Below are 12508 nucleotides of genomic sequence, written 5' to 3'. Positions count from 1 at the left end.
TCTGACCTTCCCTGTCCAGACCAGCATTGTCTCTCCTCTCCCTTGCATTTTATTGGCTATTACATGGTTATTGTGTTGGGAAAGGTGACTATTACCAGAACTAATGTTTTGTTGTAGAGAATTTTATACAGAAAATTGTAGCAAAAGATCAGTTTTTGGTGGTTGCAAGAACCTAACTCCCTATTTCCCATAAGTTCAATGTTAAGAAGGAGAGAGAGGAAAATCAAATTGCCAGCATAAAAAAAATGAAAAAGGTGAATTCATAACCAATGAAGAAGAAATAAAAGAAATTATTGGGAGTTATTTTGCCCAACCATTGGACAAGAAAACTGACAATCTATATGAAATGGATAAATATCTGCAAAAATATGAATTGCCCAGATTAATAGACCAGGACTTAGAATACTTAAATAATTCTATTTTAGAAAAAGAAATTGAACAAGCCATAAATGAGCTTGCAAAAGAGAAAAAAAATCTCAGGACTAGATGGATTTATCAGTGAATTCTACCAAACATTTAAAAAAATAATTTCAATACTACATAAAATGTTTGAAAAAATAGGTAGATGTTGGGATTGGAAGTTCAAATCCGTGTGGACGGTCTCAGGCGGGTAAAAGTGGGACTTCTAAATCTTAGAGTCTTACGAGGCCCTCCATGAACAGCGGGGATTCGAGAAGGTCAGACTGAGCTAGCTCGGCTAGCTCGGGTATTTCCGCCTCTCCCCGGGAGATACGTGATGGGTGGAGTCTCCCTGCCCTCGAGGTCGTCCCGGATCTGGGCACACTATTGTTATCTAACAGCACGGTATTCAGATGCAAACTGTGTGGCTGAAGGTTAAGTAGGATTGAGGAAGCCTGAAAGCTCTCTTAGCACGTGAGGAGCCAAGAGGACAGTAGGCTCCGCTTCTCTTCTTTCCTCTCTCCCCTCCCCCTCTCTCTCCGCTTGTACTTCTACTTCCAATCCCTTAAGATCCTAGCCTCCTTAGGAAATCTCCCCCTCTTCCTCCTAAGGAAGACCCCCCTGCACTTGTAACTAGACCCTGAAATAAAGCTCAACCCTTGTTCGACTCTAGAACGTCCTTTCTCTCATATGAGCATCCGGTTTTGGCCAACCGAAGACCTCGGAGGTGAGGTAAGAAGACTCGGGTAGCCCACACAGGCCTCTAGGCCTGGCAGGTAGATATCACCAAATTAATTATGCATTAATAAATAACTGTTCATTAAACGAGTGAATCAGTGAATGTCATACTGACTCTTGCTTGGGCAAAGATTTCAGTGAAAGAATCTTGTCTTGTTTCTCTATTGTAAAATGAGGGTGTTGGACAAGACGGTTCCTCAGATCTCTTCTAATTCTAAAATTCAGATTCTAAACAATATTTTTCAATGGGCAGTTTCTCTTTGGCTTTCTGGCAAAAATATAATTTTTCTAAGGGCTAGAGATATCCTTTATCAGCATTTTTTCTCAAGTGATATGAATGTGCAGTAATGGATATAGAATAATGTTTAACTCATCAGAGCAAAGATAGTGTGGTTCAAGAAAATGTACACTATTAACTCAGTTTCTCAAAAAGGGGGTCAATATAACCAGAGGGCTTGCAGGGAGCTTTTATTGTGTAGACAGGCTGCAGAACTCCAGAGCTGTACAGTGTCCATGAACTTTGTATGTTGGCTTAACATGGGAGATGATCTTATTTATGCTCTTTTGTTTCATTCAACTATTACTATCTATAAAGACACCAAAGAAGGATCATAAGTGTATAACCTGAAGGGACAGTGGAGATTACCTAAAGCAGGCCTCTTCTTCTGTTGTTGTATTTTTTTTTTTCAGATGAGGAAAAGGAGGCCCAGAAAGACAAAATGACTTGGCAAATGCCACAAAAATAATATATGGAAGAAACAGTATTGGAGCCAAGGTTTACTAACCTCAAATCCAGCATTAGGTCCAATGTACTGCAGGGTTCAAATTAACTGGTAGGGACAGTGTTTGGAAGGTGAATTTGAGGACAAATGGAACAAAAGGTTTGGACACCATTGACAAAAGTGGAAAACAGTAAATGTGATAGGTCTATCATTAGTGAATATAGTAACTCCTTTTTCCCCTAAGTGGGATTAAAGTCACCCTTAGGATAAAGGGTCAAGTTCTTTGTCCCTTGGACAATTTCATGTCATTCATTTACCTCACTAGTATTTAAAAGGGCATATCAGTTGAAATTAACCACTGTTTAAAAGTTGAGAAGCACTAAGAAACAATACAAAATTACCTTCCAAATCAGTTAACATTTAATAAAAGTTTTAACAACATCCTCATTTAAAAAGTCTACAATTACCTTTATTCATATAATTTAACAATTTGGAAACAAATGGGAAATTCTTGCCTTTTATCTATGTCAGATATTGCTCAAAGTAGGAACTAACTCTGATTGATCTGATATTTTAAACTCTTCAGAAACAATGTTGTTTTCTTCTATTTTTGCTATCACTTCTGTCTTCACAGGGTGACTAAAATGCAAAATAAGATCACACAGAAGTAAATTGGTGAGCTCTGTATAGAAAAAAAAAGATTGCTGAAGTCATTAACCATATTGTCATTGTTTTAGCACACATTTTAAAATTCTTTAATAATTTTTTACTGTAAACAATGATTAACAAACATACATTTCAATATAAGAAAAAACAAAAGGCTTATATGAGAAATTAAACTTATTAGGTCATTATATATATATACACATATAGACATGTATATATACATATGTGTATATATGCATATGTATGTTTTAAATTTAATAAAGTACAAAATTGGTATTTGTATCCCCCTTCTCCATTTTTTATTCTTTGCATTAAAATAGTTTTGGTTGGTGCTCTTTCACTGTGTACCTATCACCTACCCATTAGCCTACAACTGCTACAATATCAACTCATGTAGAAACCTTCCCTTATAACAAATATGTATAGTGCAGTAAAAGTAATCTTAACATTTTGGCCAGTCTGAGGAACCAAATCCTATTCTTCAGAACATTTCCTTTACCTTACTGTCAAGAAGTAGGAGGTATGTTTCATTATCAGTCTTTTGAAGTCATTATTCTTCACTATTTTGATCAGAGTCCAAAAGCTTTTCAAATTTTGTTTCTTCATATTATTGTTTTTGTCACTGTGGAATTTACGTTGTTGATCTTTTGTTCATTTAGCTCTGCATCAGTTTAAATGAGTTTTTCAATCTTTCTCTGAATTCATCATCTTTACAATTTCTTATGCAAAATAATATTCTATTACATACACTATAATTCATTCAGCCATTCTCCAATTGATAAGTATGTATTTTATTTTCAGTTTTTTTTAAAGATTACTATATTCTCTTATAGATCCTTTTCCTTTATCTTTGATCTACTTGGATAGATAGATCATGAACTGCTGGATCAAGGAGTAAACACAGTTTAGTGACTTTTTCAAGAACAGTTCTAAATTGTTCTTTAGAATAGCTAAACCAGTTTGGAGCTCCACCCACACTGTTCTCCCACAATGCTTCTAACAATTGTTATTTTTCTTCTTTGTAATTTTTATCAATTTGAGGTGTGGGTGTCAGGATCTCAAAGCTGTTTCAATTTGCTTTTTTCTATTAGTTATTTGGAGTATGTTTTCATATTGTGTCAACAGTTTTCATATCTCTTGACTATTGGAGACTGGCTCTTATTCTTAAACATATATATGATATATACATATATATATAAATACATATATATATTCTCTATGTATCTTGGCTATTAGACCTTTATCAAAGAAATTTTCTGTAAAGGTTATTTCCAATTCCTTTTCTTCTAACTCTAACTGGAGTTATTTTGCTTATACAAATGCTTTCAATTTAAGGTAATCAAAACTGTCCATTTTACCTTTTACTTTTTTTTCCTTTTTCTTCATTATTTCTCTTAAAATTCTTGACTTTTTATTCTGCCAGATGAATTTTATTTTTTTATCTAGTTCTAAAGTAACTCCTTCCTACTATTTTGACTGCTATGGTACTTTTTGACTGCTATGGTACTAAGTATATAAACTGAGGTAGTATTGTCATTTTATCCTATTACCATTACCCAATCACTAAGAATTAACGTTTAACCAATTATTTAAACTGTTCTTTATTTCAGCAAAGTATTTTATAGTTGTACTAAATGAAGTCTTACATGCACAATGATAGGTAGGTTGATTCCTAAATATTTTATATAGTCTATAGTTATCTCGAATATTCTTTGTTTTCCTATCTCCTCAGGTTAGTTGTATTAGTAATTTACCAAAATTCTCATTAGTTTTATGGGTTTACTGCATATTCTGCTACTTTGCTGAAGTTGTTAATTTTTTCAATTAATCTTTGCTTGAATATCAAAGATTCTCTTGGTAAACCATCATATCATCTGTGAATAGTGAGGATTTTGTTTCCTCTCTGTTTAAGATTATTCTCATTTTTTGTTTCTCTCTATAACTAATTTGCTTCTCCTTTAAGTATTTAGAATTGGTATTCACTACCAATACACTTAGTTTCTATGTTGTTTCATTATCTATAATGCAGTATAGTATAAAACATAAGTATAATGTAGCTTTCCTATTTATCTATTTGACCTATTCCCAATTTTACTATTGTTCTGATTGAGATCATGGTTGCCAGTTCTACTTTTTAAAAATTCATTTGGAAACATAAGAATTTTTTTCTAGCCCATCATTTATCTTTGTGAGAATCTGTTTTATTTAAAATGCATTGTTAGATTTTGCTTTCTTCATTATATTATCCCCTTCAGTTTCACGTCTACCCCATTCACAAAGTTATGACTGCTACATTTCTTCCTCCATCATATCCATACTACCTTCTATTCTAAACAACAAAAAGTGGTTAAAAGTAAAGGGATCAACACTAGTAACTTATAATTGGAGTCTTCTGATCTCACTCCTTTGCCTTTTCTACTTTCATCTAAATAAGACAGATTTAACCCTTTCTTATTATTCTTTTAATTCTTCCTTTATAGCTACTCCTTTGTAAATGTATTTTATTTTGCTTGTGACAATTTCCTCATCAATCTTTCTACTTGCTCTCCTTTTACTTGCTGTCCTTTTGGTTATAAAGTATTTCAACACTAAAGCTTGTGTGTGTGTGTGTGTGTGTGTGTGTGTGTGTTCTACCTTATTTGGCCTGCTTCAGATAAGAAAGGAAGGTTCATGAAATTAATGACTGTTCCCTCTACCCTCTCCTATTTGTATATTCTTTTTGACATATTCTAATTATAAGAGATAACATTAGCTTCCTTACATCCTCTTTCTCACTTTACCTAGTGAATTCTAGTATATTCTCTTTCCCACCTGTTCTTTATCTTATGGTAAACAAACAAAATCTCATAAAACCACATTCATTTCCTAAGTTTAAATTTAAAGTAATTGCAGTGTCTTGCAGACAACGGGGTTCTAAATGTCTCTTTCCCCCTCATTAGTAGGTAAAACAATTTGATCATAATTTATCCCACTCAAATGAATCTACCTTGCTAGGTTTTTCTTTCTAGGTTTGTCTGTGTTTCAAAGATTCTATCCAGCCCTGATTTTCTCAATAGGAATGTCTGAAAATTCTCTATTGCATTAAAGGTCCATTTTTTTTTTTTTGCCCTGTATGACTATATTGCAGGATATGTTGTTCTTGGGTGTAGACCTTTCTCTTTGACTTTTTGATATATTGTTTTCCAAGTTTTTTTTTCCCCTTAAAGTAATGGTTGAATAATTTTGTGTGATCGTAGCTGTGGTACGCTGGTACTTGATCTCTTTTTTCTGGCTACTTGTAGTATTGTTTCTTTGATTAGGAATCTTTGGATTTTGGTTACATTTCTGGGTGTACTCAACCTCAGAGTTCTTTCTGGAGGTAACCTCTGGATTCTATTTTTATTTTGCCATCTGATTCTAAAAGTTTTGCACAGTTTTCTTTGATGATTTCTTGATATGTAGTTTCCAGAGTTTTTGTTTGTTCCTAGTCTTCAGGAAGTCCAATGATTCTTAAATTATGTCTCCTTGATCTGTTTTCCAGGTCAGTTGTTTTTGTTAGCAGATACTTCATTTGTTCTTCTAACTTTTCTTTTTTTTTTTACTTCAAATATTTCTTGTTGTCTTATTGAACCATTGAGTCCTGTTTGCTCCATTCTATTTTTCAAAGCTTCTACTTATTTTAGAAGATTTTTCAGTCTCTCTTGTAAGCCATTTTTCTCTAAACGCTCTAATTTTATTTCTTGTTTCAAGTTTTGCTTTATCTTTTCCATACACTCTTAGAGTCCTTGTTGCCAGTCAATTATTGTTCTGAGATTCTCCTTACAGTTGTAACAGAGTTGTTTCTTCTTCTGGGATTTCATCTTGGGATTCTCTTAATCCATAGCATTTCATAACTGTATCAGTTTTCTTCTGTTTATTCATATCTTTAGTTTCAGTTTCTAGGTTGGGACTTTGTGTTAGATGAAGTTCTCCCTCGCCTCATGAACCCTAGATGCAGTAGTTACTTCTTGTCTCCCCTTTCAATTTCAGAATGGGACTCTGCAGTACCAAGGTTTAAGTCCTGTTCGTACTGCAAACCAGATGTCATTGTGTTGTCTTTCTTCTGGATGTTCTGATTGGCTCTTTGTCCAGTCTCTCCTATTTCAATCTCTGGTTGGGAAACTGCCTTAAGAAAACCAGGTTTATATGAATCTGAATTTAGAAAAAGTGGGGGAGGGTAATGATTGTAATTACCAAGAAAAAAAAAAGTACTTTAATGTGAGAGGTTTTTTGGTAATCTAGTTAACTTGGTGAAGGTAAATTCTGATCTACTAAAATTTTACATAAATATTTTCATAAACACCTCTATTGTGACAGATGAAGAATACATAACTAATAAAAGAAAATCATGGAATATTAGAAATGAAAGGATCTTAGTATTTGGTCTCTTCACATGAGGTAGCTAAAGTTCAGAATGGCTGTGACTTAACCAGGGTCACAAGCTATTTGGTGGCAGATCCCTTATTATAACCCAAACCTCCAGACTTCCAACTAAATACCAGATGATATTTTCGTTTCCTGTCAGCTCTAAAATTCAGTGATCAGGTGATTAATTTGGCACAATTTCATTTGTGGCACTGTTTTAGCCACAAAATAAAAATACTTTCTGGCCCAAAAATTTAATAGTCAACCACAGGAAGGGGGAATAAGTTAATTAAGCAGAACAGAGATGCACACTGGCTCTCCTCTTCTTTTATAACAATAATATGCAAGCAATTTGACTTCATATTTACCATTCATCTTCTTCAGATCCAAAGAAATTTTTTCTATATTTTTAATTATAGCTTTCAAGTTGATCTGCTGGTCATCAATATAATTCTGAAACATTTGGCTGAAAAACAAAAATAAAAATTGGCAAAATAGAAATACTGCAAGTTACTTTCAAATATATTTTTTAGAGCAGATGCCCACTAATTGGAGAATTGGCAAAGAAATTTTGGAATATCTATCTATCCATATATATAGATATACCTATATCTATATATATGCATATATGTGTATATATTAGAATATTATGCTACAAGAAATGATAGAATTCAGGCAAAGATGAGAAGATTTATGAACTCATTCAGAGGGAAGTAAGAGTAATATTATATACAATAATAATGGAAATGGAAAGAATGATAAAAATGAAACTGAGTATCATTTAACTACAATACCAAGCGTAGTCCTAAAGAAGAGATGAAGAAATGTGCCTCTCTGGTATGGCACTATGGTATTAATATGGTATTACTTTTGGTGTGGTAGACTGTTAGCATGGAACACTGAATATACTGTCAAAGTTGGCTAATGTTTTTGCTCAACTGCCTTTTTTTCACTCTTTTTTAAAAAATTCTTTGTTATAAGAGACATCTCTCTAGGTTGAGGAAGGAAGAGTGATACATTCAAAAATGAAGATGCTAAAAAAGATATCAATAAATTTAATTTTTAAACCCAAAGTGTCTTGTTTAGTTCTTTTCTAAGGACTAAATCTAAGTGAGAAAATTGCAGTCATTTATGAGGTCATTTTGTTGTATGTTATTTTTCCAAATGAAAACATTTTTCCAGATAGGTTATTCAATTCAACAAACATTTATTAAGCATGTGCAAGACACTCTGCAATACATTAGGGAATACCAAGATAAAAAATATCATTATTCCTTGGCTTCCAGAAGCTTATAATCTAATACTGATAAGAGAAATGTACAAAAATAGTACAATACAGGGTAGAAATACTAAAGGAAAATGAAAAATTGAAGCAATGTGCTATAAGAAAATTTGAGAAAGAAGAAATCATTTTCAACTGAGAGGATAAGAGAAGGTTACTGAAGAATTTCTGAACTGGGCCATAAAAGAAACGTTAGATTTCAACAGGCATAGATGCTAAAGGAGTATATCCAAGGGTACAATGGTAAATGTTCAATGACCAGACTCTCTGAGGGAAAACACATGCATATATTTAAGATAAATCTGCATTATTAACACTTACGTCTAAACAATGAACAAAAAAATAAATCAATTCTCGTTGTAGTAACTACTGATTTCTGAAGTACAGATACTCACAATGAAAATTTAACAATCTCTGCCAGATTACAGCTGTCTTCAGCACACCCCTGAAAATATTACAAGTTAGCGTAACTGCATGGAAGTGGGAGAGGGCAAGGTAAAATTAAAGAACAGCTGGCAGCCTATGAATAAAGTCAGGAAACTAAGTTGAAATCAGATTATAAAAAGCTTTAAAAGCCAAGCTCAGGAGATTGTATTTTATAATATAGGCAACAGTGAAGCCACTGGTGGATTTTAACATAGCACTGTAGTCACCTGATATATAAATTAGTTTTGATAGCTATGTGAAAAATGGACTAGAAAGTGGAGACTAAAGGCAGAGTCTGATTAGAAGGCCATTTCTGATAACCTATGGGGATGGGAAACCTGCAGCCTCAAGACCACATGCGGCCCTTTAGGTCCTTAACTGTGGCCCTCTGATTGAATCCAAACTTCACAGAACAAATCCCCTTAATAAAAGGATTTGTTCTGTAAAACTCTGACTCGGTCAAAAGGCCGCACCCAAGGACTTAGAAGGCCAATGTGGCCTCAAGGCTGTGGGTTCCCCATCCCTGATCTAGAAAAAACGGAAATAGGGGTCTCAGCTAGGATGGCAGTGTGAGCAGAGAACAGGTATAAAATATCGTGGAGGACAGGACTTGACAACCAATAAGATAATGGGAGTGAGGAAGAGAGTCAAAGACAGCTAGCCAGTTTTCTAGAGTGAGTACCTGGAAGAGTGGAGATGCTTTCAATGAAAGCTATTAATGAAGTCCTTTCTTAATCAAACTATTGCCACAAGATGGGGCCATTACAATGGAAACAATGACATAAAAATGAAAAATAATAGTTTAGATTTTAGATACTAATAATATAATCAGCTAATGTTAATTTAAACTATCACCTACTATTACTGAATGGCACAACTATTCTGAGTCGTATAAAAAAAGACTTTTTTCATGTAATAGCTTGATTATTTATTTAATCTAGGATTTTCCACTTTGGTGATATAATTCATAAATGTTCCAACTAAAAGAAAAATTCAGCAACATAAAAATTTCATTCATTTCAAGTGCAATTATTTGACAGGCATTCAAAAAATGCCTACTATAGACAAACACTATCCTTATGTATAAATGTTTAAAAGTACAAGATGTGGTCCTGCCTTCCCTGAAGAATATCTTCTAGTCTGGAGCAAAAGACATGCGACTTTAGGCTTATTGCTCCAGATTATTATTCATAATGGCTACAACAAACTAAATTTTAGTGCAAAGAATTGGTATTTTTGTTTTCTGCCTGGATCAGATATATTAACCCTAAGGGCATATAGTCCACTGTTTAAAATACACAATGCTCAAGGCAGAGTATCTGTAAAAGAAGTGAGTGATTTTTTTTTTTTTACAATCTTAATTTTTGTTTCAAGTCTTCATGCTCATTAATTCTTAAATACTACCACAGGACTGACAGTCAAGTTACTTCCGTTTGCATGCTAGATCAGAAAGAAGATTCTAGATACTCATAGGATGAAAGCACTAGAAGGGGCTTTTAGAGATTATATAATTCCAACTCTTCTAATTTTTGAGACAACATGAGATAGTAGATAGTAAAAGTCAGATGACCTGAGCCTGAATTCTAGCTCTCCTCTTTACTAATTATGTGACCAAGGATACAAACTCTCAGAATCTCTTTGATCATCTTTAAAATGGGAATACCATAGGCTTGCTCTGAGAAAAACATTGCAAAAAGTGCTACTACATAACAGCTATATGTACATATATATATACATACACATATATGTATATATACACATATATACATATACAATATGTATATACATACAATCTATATTATGTAGCTATTATAGATGAAGAGACTGAGGCAAAGAACAATGAAATGTTTTGCTCAACCACACAGTTAATTCGTGACACTTCAGATCTTCTAACTCCCAGGCCAGGGATTTTTTTGCCACTATCCATCCTACCATCTGATTTGAAGAACACATAAGGAAAGGGTCCCCTAGGGAGCTAATGGGCTGAGAAGGGAAGTTCCCTCGGAGTCCAGAACAGGCTTATTCCTCTCCCACTTGATGCCACTTTATTCAAAGGGCTTGCAGGAGATGCTGAAGAACAGAGACGATGGTGAGATCCAGGTGCAGCCTCACAGGCTCAGACACTAGCTCCATGTCCATCTCAGTACAACCAACAGAATCTGGTTAACAGTAACAACAACAGATCACCTGTACGCAGCACCTGGCCCCTGCAGACACACTCTCAAGCCTTCGAGGCTGGCAGCTCGGGCAGCACTGACGTTTGCACATCCGTGGTGTACAAGAGCCTATGAAAGGGTGGAAGGAATAAAACCAGAAACGTTATTTAGTGAGTAATTAGTGAATATTCGAATTCATTCTAGTTTGACCGGCGATCCGAGTCTTCGTCTTGGACAATTCACTCCCTCCTTCCTAGAGTCCGTCTCTGCCCGAAGCGCCTTAAACACAACACCACGTGTTCCTCTGGAGGTGGGTACAGTTCCGAACCAGCAGGTTCCGAGGAGCTCGGGTTCTAACGAGCTGCTAGATTTCGGACTTTGCGCGGACTCCCCGATCTCCTATTCGCAGTCCTGAATTCGAGCGCTCCCTCAGAAACTTTATTTCCCTGAACCCCAAGGCAACTCAGGCTATAAATTCAGGGGGTCGTTTCATCTGCACGGGCAGAGGCAGCTTCCACACCAGAAGGACCAGGCTTTTAAGTACTGGCTGCAATCAGGCTGCGGCCGGGTGACTTCACCTACTGGCGCCCCGACAGCCTAAGCCACAAAATAGGGGTAACTGGCTCACCCCACCTCCTCACAGACAGGGCTACGGGGGTTCGGTGAGGTTGGTCTGCGGGCAGAGAGGACTGCCCCCACTTCCGCAGCCCCTCCCCCGCCACCGAGGGCTCAAGGGAGGCGGGGAGCGGGCCCCGCCCACGGGACAACTACCGGGGGAAATCCGGAACACGCGTACTCTCCCGTGCCAACCCTCAACCTGAATCCCAAAAAAGTCCATTTCTGCCTCCAGAGAGGACGTGGCTTCCTCCCACGCCCCACCAAGCCCCACCAGAGCCCACCTCCGCCTCGCAGGGACAGCCACCACCGGCCGCCCCGCCCCGTAGAGGAGAGCTCCGAACCGGCCTCCCCAGAGCATGCCGGGATCTAGGGCGGCTTGCGTATTTCTGATTGGTCGCTCCTTCTCTCCCGATGCATGCTGGGGCTTGTAGTGCAGCCGGCGCCAAGCCTCTCTCCTGGTGCGTCTTTTAGGGCTCCAGGCAAGAGCGCGTCCTCAGGTCTCTTCTGACCAAAGTCCTACGGTCTGCAGTGCAGGGCGCAGCGTGAGGGGCTGCTCAAGGGCACGGAGCAGCTTTGACCCCAATGCCCCTGTGAGACTGCCTCCAGGAAGGCTGGCAACTCGCTGTCCTCTCAGATGACTATTAAACATAGTTTATCTTTCATTAGATATCTTTTATTAGATAGTAATAACTTTTATTAGATGTCCATAGCTTTTATTAGATATTAACTTTATAGTAGATATGAATAACTATTAAAACAAGAAGGTGCCGGGGCTAGGGGAAGGAGCCTCGAGTCAGGACGACCTGAGCTAGGATGCTGCCTCTGCCCTGCCCTGGGACCCTAGGCAAAGTCACTTACTTGGGTCTAGTCATTTTTCTGTCCTGTCTGATTCTCCGTGACACCCTTGGGGGATTTATCTTGGCAGAGATGCTGGAGAGGTCTGCCATTTCCTTTTTAAGCTCCTTTGACAGAGGAGGAAACTGAGGCAAACGGGGTTAAGTGACTTGCCCTGAGTCACACAGGGTCTGTGGCTGAATTTGAACTCAGGAATTCTTGACTCCCAGCCCTTCGCTCCATTCACGCTACCACCTAGCTGCACTTAACCCCTCTGTGAATCA

The 12508-nt window shown here is 36.8% G+C and overlaps 1 protein-coding gene across 3 annotated transcripts; it reads right to left on the bottom strand.

Moving 5' to 3' along the window:
- Nucleotides 1–2256: 2256 nt before the first annotated feature.
- C1H5orf58 (chromosome 1 C5orf58 homolog) lies at nt 2257–11776 on the bottom strand. 3 transcript variants are annotated; one of them, XM_072630940.1, is made up of 5 exons: nt 11672–11752; nt 10804–10901; nt 8586–8635; nt 7277–7374; nt 2257–2541 (listed from the first exon to the last, which is right to left on the bottom strand). In XM_072630940.1, exons 2-5 carry the CDS (start codon nt 10882–10884, stop codon nt 2387–2389), a joined length of 384 nt encoding a protein of 127 aa, XP_072487041.1. In that variant the 5' UTR covers nt 10885–10901; nt 11672–11752; the 3' UTR covers nt 2257–2386. The 3 variants fall into 3 exon arrangements, with proteins under 3 accessions (XP_072487041.1, XP_072487042.1, XP_072487043.1); XM_072630941.1 differs by lacking the exon at nt 8586–8635 and having other exon boundaries at nt 11672–11776; XM_072630942.1 differs by lacking the exons at nt 8586–8635; nt 10804–10901; nt 11672–11752 and adding an exon at nt 10549–10685.
- Nucleotides 11777–12508: the final 732 nt, after the last annotated feature.

This window comes from Notamacropus eugenii, chromosome 1, assembly GCF_028372415.1.
Source record: "Notamacropus eugenii isolate mMacEug1 chromosome 1, mMacEug1.pri_v2, whole genome shotgun sequence".
Classification (NCBI taxonomy): Eukaryota; Metazoa; Chordata; class Mammalia; order Diprotodontia; family Macropodidae; genus Notamacropus; species Notamacropus eugenii.
This window is presented reverse-complemented; position numbering and strand designations above follow the sequence as displayed.